The sequence below is a fragment of the Phaenicophaeus curvirostris genome, chromosome Z (assembly GCF_032191515.1).
Source record: "Phaenicophaeus curvirostris isolate KB17595 chromosome Z, BPBGC_Pcur_1.0, whole genome shotgun sequence".
Taxonomy (NCBI): Eukaryota; Metazoa; Chordata; class Aves; order Cuculiformes; family Cuculidae; genus Phaenicophaeus; species Phaenicophaeus curvirostris.
This window is the reverse complement of record NC_091431.1, coordinates 30106952-30121923: the sequence shown is the minus strand read 5'-3', so window position 1 is coordinate 30121923 and position 14972 is coordinate 30106952. Positions and strand designations below refer to the sequence as shown.

Sequence of the window (14972 nt, the reverse complement as noted above, 5' to 3'; positions counted from 1 at the left end):
GGCGGGGCGCGCGCGCGCGGCCGGTCACGTGGGCGGCGGGCCGGGGCCGGGGCGGGCGCAGGCGGCAGCAATGGCGGCGGCGCTGCGCGGCCTGGGCCTCCTGCAAGGCCGAGCCCGGGTGGCGGCCGCGGCCGGCGCTTCTTTCGGCCGCTCCGGCCGCCGCGTCACAGTGCGGGCAGGCGCCGCCGCGGCCGCCGCGGCCGCTCTCCCCTCGGCCGGGAGGAGCTACGGTTCGGATGCAAAGGAAGAGGAGGAGCTGCGGGTGCGGTACCTGGATGACGAGCACAAAGGTGACGAGGGGTCGGTGACCCCCGCGGGGGCGGCGGGGCGGCCCTCTAGGCTTGCCCTTCGCGGAGCTGCGGGTGCAAGCTCCGCCCTCCCGAGTTGGCCTCCGTTGGCCACGGAGTTTAGCGAAACGCCGCAGCCGCGTTGTTTTCCGCACTGGCTGGTGTGCGGGGGCAGGGAACGGCACACGAGGGTCTTGTTTTAATCCACCTGTTTAAACAGAGAAAGAAAATCCGGGCTCCAGAGTGATCTGGAGCCAGAGCATCACAACGTGGACACTTTATTTCCTTTCCTGATCTGGTGTTCTTGCTTTGGAGGTCTTCCATCTCCTATAATGTTTGTCGCTTCCTTCTCATTTGAGAGCACCAGGGCTAGGAATGGTGGAAGAACAGTAAGTGGAAGCTACTAGGAACGGTAGAGGAACAGTAAGTGCAAGGTATCCTCCTGGGGATTTATTTCTGGAGCTCTGATGTTACACTTAGTTTTATGGAGAGGGTCATAGCGTGAAGCTCTATTTATCTGCAGTGTGGAAATCTCCTTATGTGGATAGTTTGTCTTGGAATAACCATATCTTGAGATGCACAATTGAATTTACGTCTTACAGCATGTAAACTTAGTTGTTTCAGACTTGCTGCAAATTCAGGCTAACAATCACCTGTGTCTGGGTATGGAGATATAGAGACTTTTTATATGTGTATGGAGAGGAAACGTTAAAACTTCGAATTTTAGCATGAGACGTAGAAGGTGGTTGTTTTTCAAAGGAAAACTTGAGGCTCTGTTTTCATCTGAGGGCAAGTTTTCTGTCTCAAATGTCAATAGGTAGAGCTGATGATGTAATCTTATCATGAAATCCACTTCTGTCTTAGTGATTGTTCTGTTCCCTCTCTTGGCAGTACCATTAAGACATACTTATGTAGTCCTCTTCTGTTGGCCAGTTGTGGAACTTGGATTTAGTTTTAAACATCTATTTTATTTTTTTAACGTTATTTTAAATTGAAGAAGAGGGAAGGCAAGAGCAAAGAAGAGTTTGTGGAGGATTGTTTTTTCTTGCTTGCTTTGTGCTTTTCCAACAAGTTGTAGAAAATAGTTGGGTACTACCTAAGAACTGAGTGCTAGAACTGAGTGCTAGAACTGAGTACTCTGTTCCAGCAATCAGCTATAAGTCATTGCTTTTGTAATGTTATGAAGGTGTTAAGTAATGCGTGTCTGTCTTACATTTTGTTGCTGTTGTGTTCTGATGCAGTTACTGTAAGTTTGACTGTGCAGAGAATTGAAGGCTTTTTTTAAGGAAAGATGCAGAGATAGCTAAAGTTTTGAATGTCAGTAGCCCACCTGTTTCTATTTTTCTGTTGAAAAAGGTATTTTTGAAGGTTTTTCTTTCTTTTTCAGAATACACATCTTTGTTAAATGTGGCATTAAAAATGACCCAAAAGATGGAGATACCATTTTTTAGTGTTAAATCAGCGGTGGCTATCGTAAGGAACGGCTCAGTCAATGCATTTTTAATTCATGAATGCTATTCAGAACAAAGGATTTTTTTGGCTTTGCCTTTCAGAAGGGCACAGAAACAAACACTGTTAATAAAGGATAAGAACAAGGGTCAAGAAGTAAGCTAGAAGACACAAGATTCCCATACCTCTTTGAGCAGCACAAAAGAGCAGACCATGTTTTGGTGAAAGAAGCATGTCTCTTACTTCTTCCCTGTGCTGCTACTGCACACCTTCCTCTTTTCCTTGTGTGTCACATTATCTGTCTTTACCTGTTTACAGCATTGTTAATACCCCTGCTGCATTAGGACAGTAACTTCTTGTAAGCCACCGTGGTCTTTCTGACCTTTCTTTCTCAAAACTGCTGCTATTTTTTCCGCCAGTCGCATGTTCTAGACCTTCCCAAGTGGGATCCTGGTGCCATTGCCTCATCATTGCCTCACCATTACAAACTTATTGACTGTGCACTGGGACAGGCCTTGTCCCTCTGACTACTTTCACAGCACACACATGCTCCAGAGTTAGGCTCTTGTCCACACCTAGTCTTTCCAGGCTACTTGGAGACTTGAATGGATTGTTCAGGGACTTTTACAACTGAGGATGCTAGTCTGGCAGGAAAACTGACGGTAACTGCCTCATGTAAAAGCACGTACTGTCCTGCTTCCTTACACTTTCATGTGATTTGTATACCACAGTTTTTGGGAAGTTGTTAAACAAAAACTGAAATAAGGCTGTAATTGAAAGGGCTAGTTATTAAAATTTTAATTCATGTCTTTCCAGCTTGCAAATTTTGAGCTGAACTAGAATACAAAAGATGTGAGATTTTTGAAGAATGTGCCTTTAAAGTGCCTGTGTTGTTCTGATCAACATGTTGCAACTTGCGAAGCTTTTAGTATTAGTTTTCTACGAGTGTAGGTGAATAGTAATGCGTTAGTATTTCTTAATTAAATCTGTATCTTTTACTTTATTTGAGATTCTATTTGATTATCACTAGAGCTGAATTATATTACACCTATTGACACTTCAGAACTTTTAGCAATGTTACATCAGTAAGCCTATTACAAGTTTTAATGAATTTAGGGGTTTTGCTCTTTAAGTTACAGATGGAATTAGAAGAAATATCTCCAGACTTAAATGTTGCAGTGTTACTTGCTGGTATCGTGGAACAGTTTGGGTTGGAAGGGACCTTAAAGATCATCCAGTTCCACCACTCCTGCCATGGTCAGGGACACCTCCCACTAGATCAGGCTGCCCAAGGTCCCAGGGTGCTGGCCTTCAACATCTCCAGGTATGGGGCAGCCACATCTTTTCCTGGGTAACCTGTTCCAGTGCCTCACCACTCCCATTGTCAAGAAATTTATCTTTTATGTCTAGGCTAAATCTGCCCCTGACCAGTTTATAGCCATTTTTCCCTAGTCCTATTACTACATTTGTACAGTTTGGATTTTACACTAGAATAACTGTGTGCTTGTGTTTTCTGGCTGGGTATAGTTCAGTTTGAGTACGGAAGATGTCTTTTTGTTGTCATCGTTTAGAATTTTAACATACATAGAACGGGCAGAACAAGTATGGTCTCAGTTGCGGTTGTTTATTCAGAGATTGGAAACTTATAGCTAGCTGATAAGTCAGAAAACCCTGTCTCTTTAAATAAAACAGGGCTGAGCAGATGGGACCTACTGATTTAAGAAGTGCAGGAAAGATTTTTAGGTGGTGCTGAGGGATACAAATTGTGCAAATATGGAATTTTGAAAAGCGTTCTGGTGCTTTTTAAAGGTACCACCTAATACAGATCCGTATGACTTTGCACTTAAAAACTTCTTGATAAGGCGATCAATGGAAACCACCAGAATTGTGCATGATGCAGTTATCATAAGTTCTTGTTCTTGAGAAGCTGTTCTGGAGTGGTAATCATTTAAGCCAACTTGTCTACCTTGGTTTATCAGAGTAAGTGAGACAAGCTTAAAAAGATCCTCCTTCCTTAATCCGTAATTTGGATTTTTTAGTTACAAAAGAGTGCATTTGGAGTGTACACCTAATGTGTGAGTGTGTATACTTAATACAAATAAGTGTAGTTCCTTACGTACTTTTTATACAGATGTAGTGAATCCTTCTAACTCAAATGAAATTGCTTATGTGAGCGTAGAGACAGGATTTATTTATTTATTTATCCGTTTAAATGCGTTTCTGCCAAACATTAAGGATGAGGGTTTTATTGAAACTAAAATATACAAGATAAAACAGATAATTTTTTAAAGCAAGGTTTTCTGTGTGCTGTTATAAACTGTAGTTCAACAGTGATCCAGTCACTCTGCTTAAATTGATCCACCTAATTTTGTACAATGTATAAAGACACACGATCTCTCTCAGCTATTATAAGTAATTATGGCATCATATGTTTTTACTATCAGTCTTAAAATACAGGAACCTTACAATATGTATTACTTGTATGTGAATCTCAGTTTTTGTGTACATTATGAAATGAGGATGTGTCTGGGAATTTACATGTATTTTGAAGCTATCTTTCATGTATATATGTATCTTGCTGAAAGACATTGTTTTTATAATGTAGGACCTTCATATAGTTTTCTCTTAAACATTAGAGTTAGATCACAGGCAGCATTCTCTTGACAAAGGTACCATATAGGCAGAGAACATACTGCACATTTGTATGTGCTTTTTCCCTCATGGTTGACTAGGCAAGTAGTACACAGGGATATAACTGCTTATAATAGACAGTACTGGGAATCGTCCTAGTCCCTTTTTGGTAGATGTACATTATTTGCTGAAGAGTGTTCTGAAATAATGTGGAGATGACTCCCAGGAAAAATGATGAAATTGATTTCAAGTTTAGTATTATATGCATACTTATTACTTCTTAGTATTATATACCCCTTTCTTTGACACCATAGGGGTACTGGAATGCTATTATTATTTCTGCTAATATTTGTTGATGAATCTGATGATGACTTTTGATTTTTGTTTTCTTTTACAAATAGGTTTTTTCAACTTTTAAAAAAAAATATTTTGGAAAGTGCACCTGAATGTGGCTGCTTTAATAAGAATGAACCATTATTAAATCCTTCAGATGACGATACAACAAATATTTTAGAACAATAAAAATAATTAGATTTTCTGTATGACTAACAGTATTTGTGAAAATGGTTACTTGTATGGCAGTATTTTCTGAGCATTTTCCTTCTATCCCCCCAAACTTTTCTTTATAATTGGGTTGGTTGGGCTCTGCAGTGTTATGTTAAACTTTATTATTCCTTTTTGCCCTTGTTAGGGAAGTTTATCCCATCTAAAATTGGTATACTTATGTGACCAGCGGGTTAAATATTGTTGAATGCACAAAACAGGAAAGACTTGCCTTAAATGGGTTTTGCCAGGTGATTCTTGAGGTGGGCTGGGGAATAAAGAAAGATTAAATTCATGGCTGGAAATTAGGAAGTCTGTTTTTCAATTTCTGTTTTGAGACTTTGAGCAGGTAGTTCATCTGTCTGTAGTTTGATCACTGATTATTACATTGGGAGAACTTTCTGTATCTTACTGCAGTGTTAAAAAACCTAAGAATTTGTTTTAAGGATGCCCAGGTACTATAGTGATGGCACATTAAAATGACACTGCCTCAAATGAGAATTCAAGGCAACTTTTCTCTTGTAAAACTTTTATGCTGTTCCTGTTGCAAGCCTTTGCTAACCTTTTTTTTGCTGTTTAAGAAACAGATCACCTTTGTAGGTGTTATTGATGTTTAACTCTTATTTTTCTGGAGAGGGAGGCAGAACTGGTAGATTTATGACTTGATGTGACACTGCTAAGAAGAATCAACTTGTATGATTTGTCTTCAAGGATTGTCCCTTTGTTGGCAAAAATATTAAGTGTACATTGGAACTTCCTCCTTTATGTACTAATATTGGTGGTGGAGAAGCAGTCTTTGGGCTCCAATGGGAAGAAGAAAAATAGAAGTATAATTAAAAAGCAGCATTGCCTTTGAAAAACATGCTTCTGGAAAGGACTTTATTTCCTAACTGAAGAACAATTTGGGACAATAGCATCCCTGGTTTATTCAAACATTGGATTTGCAGTGTGCCTTAGAGTTCAAAATCAAACCCTGGTCAAGTGTCTGTTGCTTTAATGAGTAGTGCTGCATTTGTCTAGTCTACGTGTGATTATCATGAAGTAGTTACTTCTGAAGAGTAATTTGTGACAGTAGAAGAAAAGCACTACACTTGAACATTGTCCAGTTTGCTTAACAGCACATAAACAGTCCTGTGTGAGTGCTGAAAAAGGACCCTTGTAGAAAGTCCTACTTGAATACTTCAAACCATGGGGATGAATAGGTGGGAATTTAGACTTAGAGAACAGGAGAGCCAAGGTCATTTATAGCCAGGCACATGTCAGCTTTTAGGAGGCATCTATGCATAACAATTGATTGTTCCCTGGGAGCAAACAAGAGATATGTATGCTCTATTACTTGCATTTAACCATCTTTATTTGAATATTAGGAGTGGTAGCTGGCAAATAGAGGACTTTGGTTTTAAATTGGAGGAGGTCACTTTAATCGCGTTTGTGCATGTGTGCATGTGCGTATACGCGAAGGAGAAAGAAGAGGAAGGGGAGCTGGCTCGTGAACTTACTGGTCAGTCCTTTGAGGGGATAGGTTTCCCTGAGATAAAAGAAGTGGTGTGCACTGAGAAAACAAGACAGGCATCCTGTGGAGGCCATGAGAGCCAGGTTACCTATAGATTATACGTGCAGAACTGAGTGGTGAAGTAATAAATACCTGGACAAATACTAAGTTTCTGGATTTTTCTTTTTTTTTTTTTTCTTCATCTTGTAGATTGGTGGCAATATTGTGAGCATTTTTGTTTGAGATGGAGAGCTCCCTTTTTGTGTTTCATTTCTGATCCCTGTTGTAGTCCTTTGTCTTTTTCCCCTTACCCTTGCATTCTCCAAGTGAAAAAGAAGCCCTGGTTGAGAAGACCTTATTAGGGCTGGATCAATTCAATAGGATTGTGCGCTGCTGTTTAGAATTCAAGGAATTGTAGTGTGTTCAAGAAGTAAAATCTAGAAGATTGCTATAAGCTTGCTAAACTTAGACATTACCAAGGTAAGCTTTTCAGAATTTTCCCATTTTATAATTTTGCCTGTTAAGCTGAGGGGAGTGAAATAAGGACAAACAAATGGTGTTCCTGCTGCAACATGCAAACCAGTGCATGTGTAGTCAGCTAGCGAGGTAACTGATGTGCAAATGGAATAAGAGAGCTGTGAATGTGTGATTGCTGTGTACCAAGCATTGAGCCCAGCTTTTGTGTCTAGAGGGATAATCTTATATGATTTTTTAAAAATTTTTAAACAAAAATTCAGGTCTCCCATTGATAGCATTCTTTCAGTGTTTGTGCCTTCCTTTTACGTGTACTAGAGTTGTTAGTCTTAGCTGTGGTCCCACTTCTTGCTTAAGAAGTCTTTGAAGGCAGGCTGTCTAAGAGAGGAAATATGTGCTTTCAATTAACTATATTTTCTGATTGCATGTCAGGACTTCACACACAAACATGAAATTTGTGCATGCAATAGTGCTTACAAAGCCCGAATATATAATTAAACAGTTACTATGTGAGGGTGTTAGGACTGTATTTTTGTTCTTAAAATAAGTGTCATTTCTTTTGAGCGTTGAAATGTTTAACATTGGAAATTGTAAGTTAGTTTATTTTCTTTCTAAAACTCAGTAATGAAGTGATTCTAGTAACATTTTTTTTCAGTCCTCAATGATGCTTTTCCTTTGTAAATTATTATTTTGAAATTATATACAATAAATGTATTTTGCTACATTGTAACAGTGATGAAATTTTTCTTTCCCTCCAGGAATTGTGGTGCTTGGATTAAACAGATCTCGTGCCAAGAATGCACTTAATAAAAATATTTTGAAAATGGTAAGTGAAAATAATATTTTTTAGTATAAAGGTGAAGTATTGGAATTAAGCACTTTAAAAATTGTTTGGTTATTCCCCTTCCTCCTTTTCTCTGTAGATGTCAAAAGCTGTGGATACTTTGAAATCTGATAAGAATGTACGAACTGTTATATTCCGGAGTGAAGTCCCAGGGATATTCTGTGCTGGTATGCAAATTTAATTTTCCTGAGAAGGTGGAAAACTGTATCTCGTATTGCTCTCAAAAAAAGCACCCAGATTCCAAGGAAACATCTTTTGTATATATTCATCTCAGTAGCAAACAAAACATTTTTATATGATTTTCCTCAATTGCTTACAAGAAGTCAATATCATTTTTATTCTTCTGTGTCATGAAGTATTTCAAAATGTGTAATAGTTTATTCATGGTGGTGGAAAATTGTTTAATTGAGCTCCTAGAAAGTCTTACATGTCCTTTGGAATGAGAACGGTTGGACTTGATGATCCTGTGGGTCTTTTCCAACCTGATGATTCTGCAATTCTGCGATTCTGAGTCTATGCAGAAAGCTGAATTGAAAACATATTTTGAACACATTAAAGTTAACTTTTAATTAAAGAAGCATACTTAAAATAAAAATCCATTATCAACATTACTGTTAATGCAGGCTGAAAGTATTTTCAAATTAGTAAAAATAAAAACAAACCAAAAATCGCGCACCCCAGCACACGTATCAAGTGCTGAGGTAAACAAAAGCTATTAGCTACCAAACTGGGAAGCGGAATTTGTTAGCATGTCAAAATCAATGGAGGCAACAGTGTCTTTTGTAGATATCAAGTGAAGAAGTGAATAGACTACTTATTCTCGTATGTTATCCGGTTCTGACTTCATTCCAATTTAATATTATCAGTTTGAAAACAGTGAGTAAGTATGTTAGTTTCTTCTTTCTAATATGCCAGTAGAACATCAGGAAAGAGTACCAGATTAGTTCTAAAATGTTTCTGTTCTGGTCATTTATGCAGTTATTAAGTTTCCTAGCTGCATATCACATAAGAAGAGGAGGCTGAGGGGAGACCTCATTGCTCTCTACAACTACCTAAAAAGAGGTTGTGGAGAGGAGGGTGCTGGCCTCAGGTGACAGGGCACAGGACAAGAGGGAATGGCCTCAAGCTCCGCCAGGGGAGGTTCAGGCTGGACATTAGGAAAAAATTCTTCACAGAAAGGGTGATTGGGCACTGGAACAGGCTGCCCAGGGAGGTGGTTGAGTCACCTTCCCTGGAGGTGTTTAAGGGATGGGTGAACAAGGTGCTGAGGGTCATGGTTTAGTATTTGATAGGAATGGTTGGACTTGATGATCCTATGGGTCTTTTCCAACCTGGTGATTCTATGATTCTATAATTAGTTCAGTTTAATGCAAAATAGTTTTTCCAGTTTTTACGTACCACAACTAAGTAATTTAAATTGAGTTTTGAATTATTTTTGTTTCTTGCAGTGTGTCTGTTTTCATCCAGATACAGTTTGTTATTTGTAAGACTTGGGAAAAGAATTATGTTGAAAAAAGGGAGTAATTGATCCAGCATTTAGTAATACAAATAAATAGGTTAAATATTAATTAGCATATTTAATTTAAAAGTTCTCTCCTTTAAAACAACAAGTTTTACAGGTCGTTTGCTAATAACCTTCAGGAAAAAAGGTTTAAAATCTGTAGGTTTTATACTGATGAAGAACGCAGTGTCAGAGCAACACATGCAAATGGGGCTTCAGGTTACTTAATAAAGAAAGGTGGCCATTGATTGAGATTTACTATCAACTGTTTCTTTTTTAAACTAATTTTTCTTAATTTAACATTTGTGAATTTTATGGCAGTGTTATATAGGAAATACAAGAGCAGAAAGAGAAGGTTCTGGGGAGATGTTAGAGCAGCCTTCCAGTACTTAAAGGGGGTCTATAGGAGTGATGAGGAAAGAGGGGAGATTTAGTTTAAATATTAGGAAGAATTTTTTTACTGTGAGGGTGGTGAGGTGCTGGAACAGATTGCCCACAGGATGTGTAGATACCCCCTCAGTGGAGTTATTCAAGGACAGGTTGGATGGGGCTTTGAGCAACCTGATCATGGAAGGTGTCTCTGGCCATGGCAGGAGGGATGGAACTAGATTGTCTTTCAGGTCCCTTGCAACCCAGACCACTCTATGATTCTACAAAATATTGATTTTGAGGAAAAGGATGTCAAGTATGCTGTTACTATTGTATTTATGATCCAGGTACTTCTCCAGTATTCTTTGTTGGCTGACACTGCAGAGCTGGTTTGATATTAACATTTAACATAGGCATTGTGCCTGCTTGCCTGTCTAAAAAAACAAGTTGTATGTATATGCAGCTAACTGTAGGTAAGATGAAAGGATGTTTTTGTGCGGACATTAGGAAGGGAAATAAGCACTGAAAAGAGAAGTGTGAAATACTGAGGCTGTATGGCTATATATATATATATGTGTATATACACACACACACACACGGAGCGTAAACTAGAGAGCAGAGATAGTGTGGACCAGGTGTCTGTAATTTGAAAAAAAAAAAGTGACAGGTAAAAGGAGTGTCCTAGGAAAGCAAACTCCTGCAGCTGAACTAGTGAAGTAAAGGATAATTCAACAGTGGTGACTGAAATTCAGTGTGAACCAGAAGACTTGTGGCAGAGTTTGTGAAATATAAGCAGGAAGACCTCACTGGCTGAATAGGTTGCTCCTATAGATGACTTCAAGGGGTGTCTGTAAAGAGAATGAAACTACAGAAAGCGTAATAGGACATGGAGAAAACAGGTAATGGCTTAAGGAGGTAAAGCAAAGAGAGGAACGTACTGGATATAACAAGGTATTTTCTGGAGGGCCTTACTCAGGAAATTAATTTAATTTCCTTAAAAAATGCAAAGATCGTCTTGTGAAATGTTGTCACATTTCTTTATGCATTCAGTTAGGCTAACCTGGCTTCGAAAGGCACTAGTCCTGATCAAAAGGGGCACCTAGAAGTCAAGGAAGAGGTTGGCTTGTGTTAAGGATGCTTGAAGTCCATGAGAGCTTTCTTGTGCTTCCATCATCAGAAGTGGCTTCCTTGGCTCCTTTCTTTCTCTGCCTAAACCTAAATGAATACAATATTGGCCTTTCTGGAGCTGAATATGTGTGGCAATTCCTGGCCTATGTAAGTCTGCTCTGTGTGCCTACCTGGTTCTGCTGCCAAGGCAGGTGAGTTTGTGCAGCATTCCTGGCAGTGTTCCTTGAGGAAAGCACAGCTATGCTGTGTTTACACAAGGGACTGAATTTCATTTACGTAGGCAATTTGAATGGCTTAATTTTTCATTAGTGTACATTAGTGATATTGCTTAGGTAGTTTTGTGAGCAGATTTTCATATTCAGTAACCTTGTGGAAGTGTGTGCATAGTACACACTTGGGGAAGGGAGGAAGAACTGCATCCTGGTTTTGGCTGGAGAAGAATTTCTCTTCGCTGTAGCTGCTGTGTTTTGCGTTTCATATAAGAATAATGTTGATAACACATACTGTTTTACTTGTTGCCAAGTAATGTTTGTGTTTGGCTGATACAGAGTTAATTTTCTTCCCAGCAACTGCTGTTGTTTAGTTTTAGTATTAGAAAAATGCAGAAAATACACTGATTTCTTTTCAGCTTTTGATAAGAAATCAAGGGATTCTTAGTTCATGTTTTGCTAGTATGCAGGTGCAGAGCTAGGATGGCTAACCCAAACTGGCCAATTGAATATTCCATGCCATAACATCATGTTCAGTATGAGAGTCGGAATTTGGCCAGGGGTTGGGCAAGCGATCTGGCTTCTGTGTTTAATATTCTGTGTTCTGCTGTCATTGTGATTGCTGCTGTTGCTGCAGTCTCTGAAGTTGCTGCCTGAAGTGAACTCTCTTCTTTTATTGTTGTATTAAAATTATCCTTATCTCAGCCCATGAGTTTTACTTTACTTCTCAGTTCTTTCGCCTATTCTTCATTTTCAGAATGTTCAATAACGTTTGTAGACTGAAAAGTACAACAGCCGAATATTGCACCTTAAAGCTTTTGTTGTTCAGTTTCCTAAGGCTATGAAGAATGGGCAAAAGAATATTTATAGACCTTTTAATTACTGTAGAGTTTTGCATTTGGAAATTTTACTTTGACAAGCTGAAGGCTGCTGTGTGATTCTTTGTCTCTTCCTCATCCTTCCTCACCCCAACCCTGGCATGTGTTTGGTGACGTGAAAGGAAATGTTATATTTTGCTGTTACAAACTATGAATATTTGAGATCAGGAAATATTCTTTTCTTTTTAAACAGTTTTAGTTGTTGATGGTTGCATTAATTAAAGAAACAGCCTCCTTTATGTTCCTTTCTTTCCCCCATCCACCTTGAAGTATTGTTTCCCTTAAGGCTGTCATGTTCCTCCAGCCCTCTTTTCATGGGCCTCCCTCCGCCAGGGGAGGTTTAGGCTGGACATTAGGAAAAAGTTTTTCACAGAAAGGGTGATTGGGCACTGGAACAGGCTGCCCAGGGAGGTGGTTGAGTCACCTTCCCTGGAGGTGTTTAAGGCACGGGTGGACGAGGTGCTAAGGGGCATGATTTAGTGTTTGATAGGAATGGTTGGACTCGATGATCTGGTGGGTCTCTTCCAACCTGGTTATTCTATGATTCTATGATTCATGTCCTGTCAAGAAGGCACTTGCATGCATTTTTAGAAAAATATATTCCTCTTGTTTTTCTCAGGCAATAACTTATTGGCCTGTAGTTCATTGGTTCAGTGTGCCGCTACTACTAATAAATAAAACCCCATGCTACTATTTTAGAGTTTAGAGTAGTTACTGTTTCATTGTCCTCCCTTTGGTACCTGGCCAACCAGGACAGTTTGTTTAACTCTGACTGTCTCAGTCCAGTCAGAGGTTGTTACTTTCCTAGAAGTCCACCTGTGAGTTGTCCTCAGGTACCTTGAATCCACCAAACCTCTGTCAATATGCAGAAAATTTACGCCAACTCATGGGAGGAGAGCGAAATGTTGTGGCTCTGGATTTCATTTTGTATGGAAGAATTAGAGGAAGGAGCTTGCATGGCAAGAACCTCTTCTTGAGGGTTTTTTTTTTTGTGACTGTGTTTAGAGTATAATTGTTGAGAACAGGTTCTTCAGTATTCCTTTTCCAAAGTGAACTGCAGTAATTGAAAGAGAGGTTATGGGACTGAGGAATTATTTGCTTGTATATGTGTGCATGAAAAGAAAGAAACCTTTGGGGCAATTTTTAGTTGACAGATTTGAAATTATGTTGTTCTTTAGAGAGCTTAGTTAAGGGATCTTTGAGACATATCAGAATATTGATAGTTTGCTTATGTTTTTGTTGTAACCATCTTTCAAGACAATTTGAAAACTTTAGGTGTTGGAGCTCTTCAAGCTGATTTGACCTAAAAGTCGCTGCAGCTTGGCCAATGTAGTCCTCTCCTGGAAAAGCAGAAGTAATCTTCTGCCAGCAAAAACTCATCATTTTGGGTCTGTGGTGCAAGTAAAGCCAACACAAATACTTTTCCTGTTGGAATAACATGTCTACATCAGAATTTTCTTCCCAGCACAGCTGAATTGTCTGTATGATATGTGGTTCCCGGCTGCCATTTCCAGCTGATGTAGTTGTGGCAGAAGTTTATCAAGTAGCCAGGTCCTGTAAAGCAGATCCTTGAAGACTTCTTTGTTTATGAGATTTTGATGTGGAGGAGGAGTTCCATGATAGCTCTCAGCTACTTGAACTACTCATATTTTTTTAGAACTACCAAAAGTAGTAGGGAAGTGTGGCTGTGGATGTAGTCTCCTTTTTCCTTCATGTCTCTGTTGAGGAAGCAAAGAGAGAGGATGTGTTTTCTCAGAGAATATTTTGGCCCTCCAGATTCCAGCTCCTACATAGGAACTGAAGAAAGAGTTCATGTATTACTCTACTGTTCCCTTCTGAGGATTCAGATAATGTATTAAAATATTTTAGTGTCTTCTTAATGTTTTCGTTGTGGTACATGCATTTCATTCCCCAAAATAAATTCCTTCAGAGGTAGACTGTAGCTGGTTTCTTTCCTCTTTTTTTTGTTTTTATTTTTTTTTATTCCAGACATTCACCAACGTTCAAACTGATATTATCTGCTTGTAGACTGTTAAGCTCAATGACAGTTGCTTTTCCCCAGAGCAACATGTGTTATGTGCCACCCAGCAAATTGGCCAGCCATTGACAACTATGTCTTGTAAGCGTGTGCATAGTAGTCTGTTGAGTTTGGAGTCTACAGCTTTCATTTTGTTCTTTCACTTGTTAATTTTGTTTCTGTTGGTTTTTTTATGAAAGAACTTGTAGCTGTCATGATGTTTTAGATCACGTATTGAGCAACTGAGTTGAGGGCAGTTAGGACTGTAGTTTGAACCCCTAGTCGGTACAGAAAAAAATCCCAACAAGACAAACTGGTTTAAATGTCTTTCTTTTGGAACCACCTCATTCAGATAACTCCTAATGCTACTCTACCTTTTATCCTGAGGAGGTATACTGGATTTCAGAGGAAACTGGAATGGCTGTGGATTTTTGAGAGCTAGAACAGTTCATCCTTAACAAAAGTTTGGGTTTGGCCCTAAGTGCAGCACGGCTGCTGTGTTCTTAATCGGTCACTTACATGATTCTAGTATTGCAATGTAGTTCAGATGACTTCAGCATGTTATTTAATGCATGTTATTCTGCTCATGTTTGTGGCTAATTGTAGTACAAGGTATTGGGAAATTAACAAATAATAATTGCTTGTAGATAATAAAGCATATGGTGGCACAGTAAATACCTGCATGCTTAGTTTATGCTGTGAAAATAGATAAATATACATATATAGTTTAGCTGCAGAAAAAATGCAAATGGGATGTGTCCAGGTAGTTTTTCAGTAAGAGTATGAGAATATAACAATATTATTTTATTTATCTCCAAAAGAGTGACCCATTCCGGTTAAGGCAGATGCAGTGACTGGAATAGGAAACAGAATTGAACTGTCAGCAACAGGGGAGTCATTGAATCAGCTTTAGTCAGCTATGAAACTTTCAACTAAGATTCATATGTCTGCCTTCTTATTGGTGATTCCAGTGCCTGACTTGAGAAAATTATAGGAGAGGGATCTTTTTCATATATTCAGCTTTCTTACAGTTATTCTGTAGTTGGGAACAGTTTTTAAACCATTATCTTGGGTTTATGTGGCAAAGTTTTGGTAGCATGGGATCAGCGTCTGTGAGGAGAGACCAGAACCTGCTCCTGTGTGGCACACC

General features: G+C 39.1%; 1 protein-coding gene across 2 annotated transcripts in view; it reads left to right on the top strand.

Moving 5' to 3' along the window:
- The first annotated feature begins 27 nt into the window (after nucleotides 1-27).
- Nucleotides 28-14972, top strand: part of AUH (AU RNA binding methylglutaconyl-CoA hydratase) — a 106727-nt gene continuing 91782 nt past the window's right edge. For both annotated transcript variants that reach the window (XM_069879926.1, XM_069879927.1), the window contains exons 1-3: nucleotides 28-290; nucleotides 7635-7702; nucleotides 7800-7887. In XM_069879926.1, coding sequence (XP_069736027.1) covers nucleotides 71-290; nucleotides 7635-7702; nucleotides 7800-7887 — 376 coding nt within the window. In that variant the 5' untranslated portion in view covers nucleotides 28-70. The remainder of the gene's footprint in view (nucleotides 291-7634; nucleotides 7703-7799; nucleotides 7888-14972) is intronic.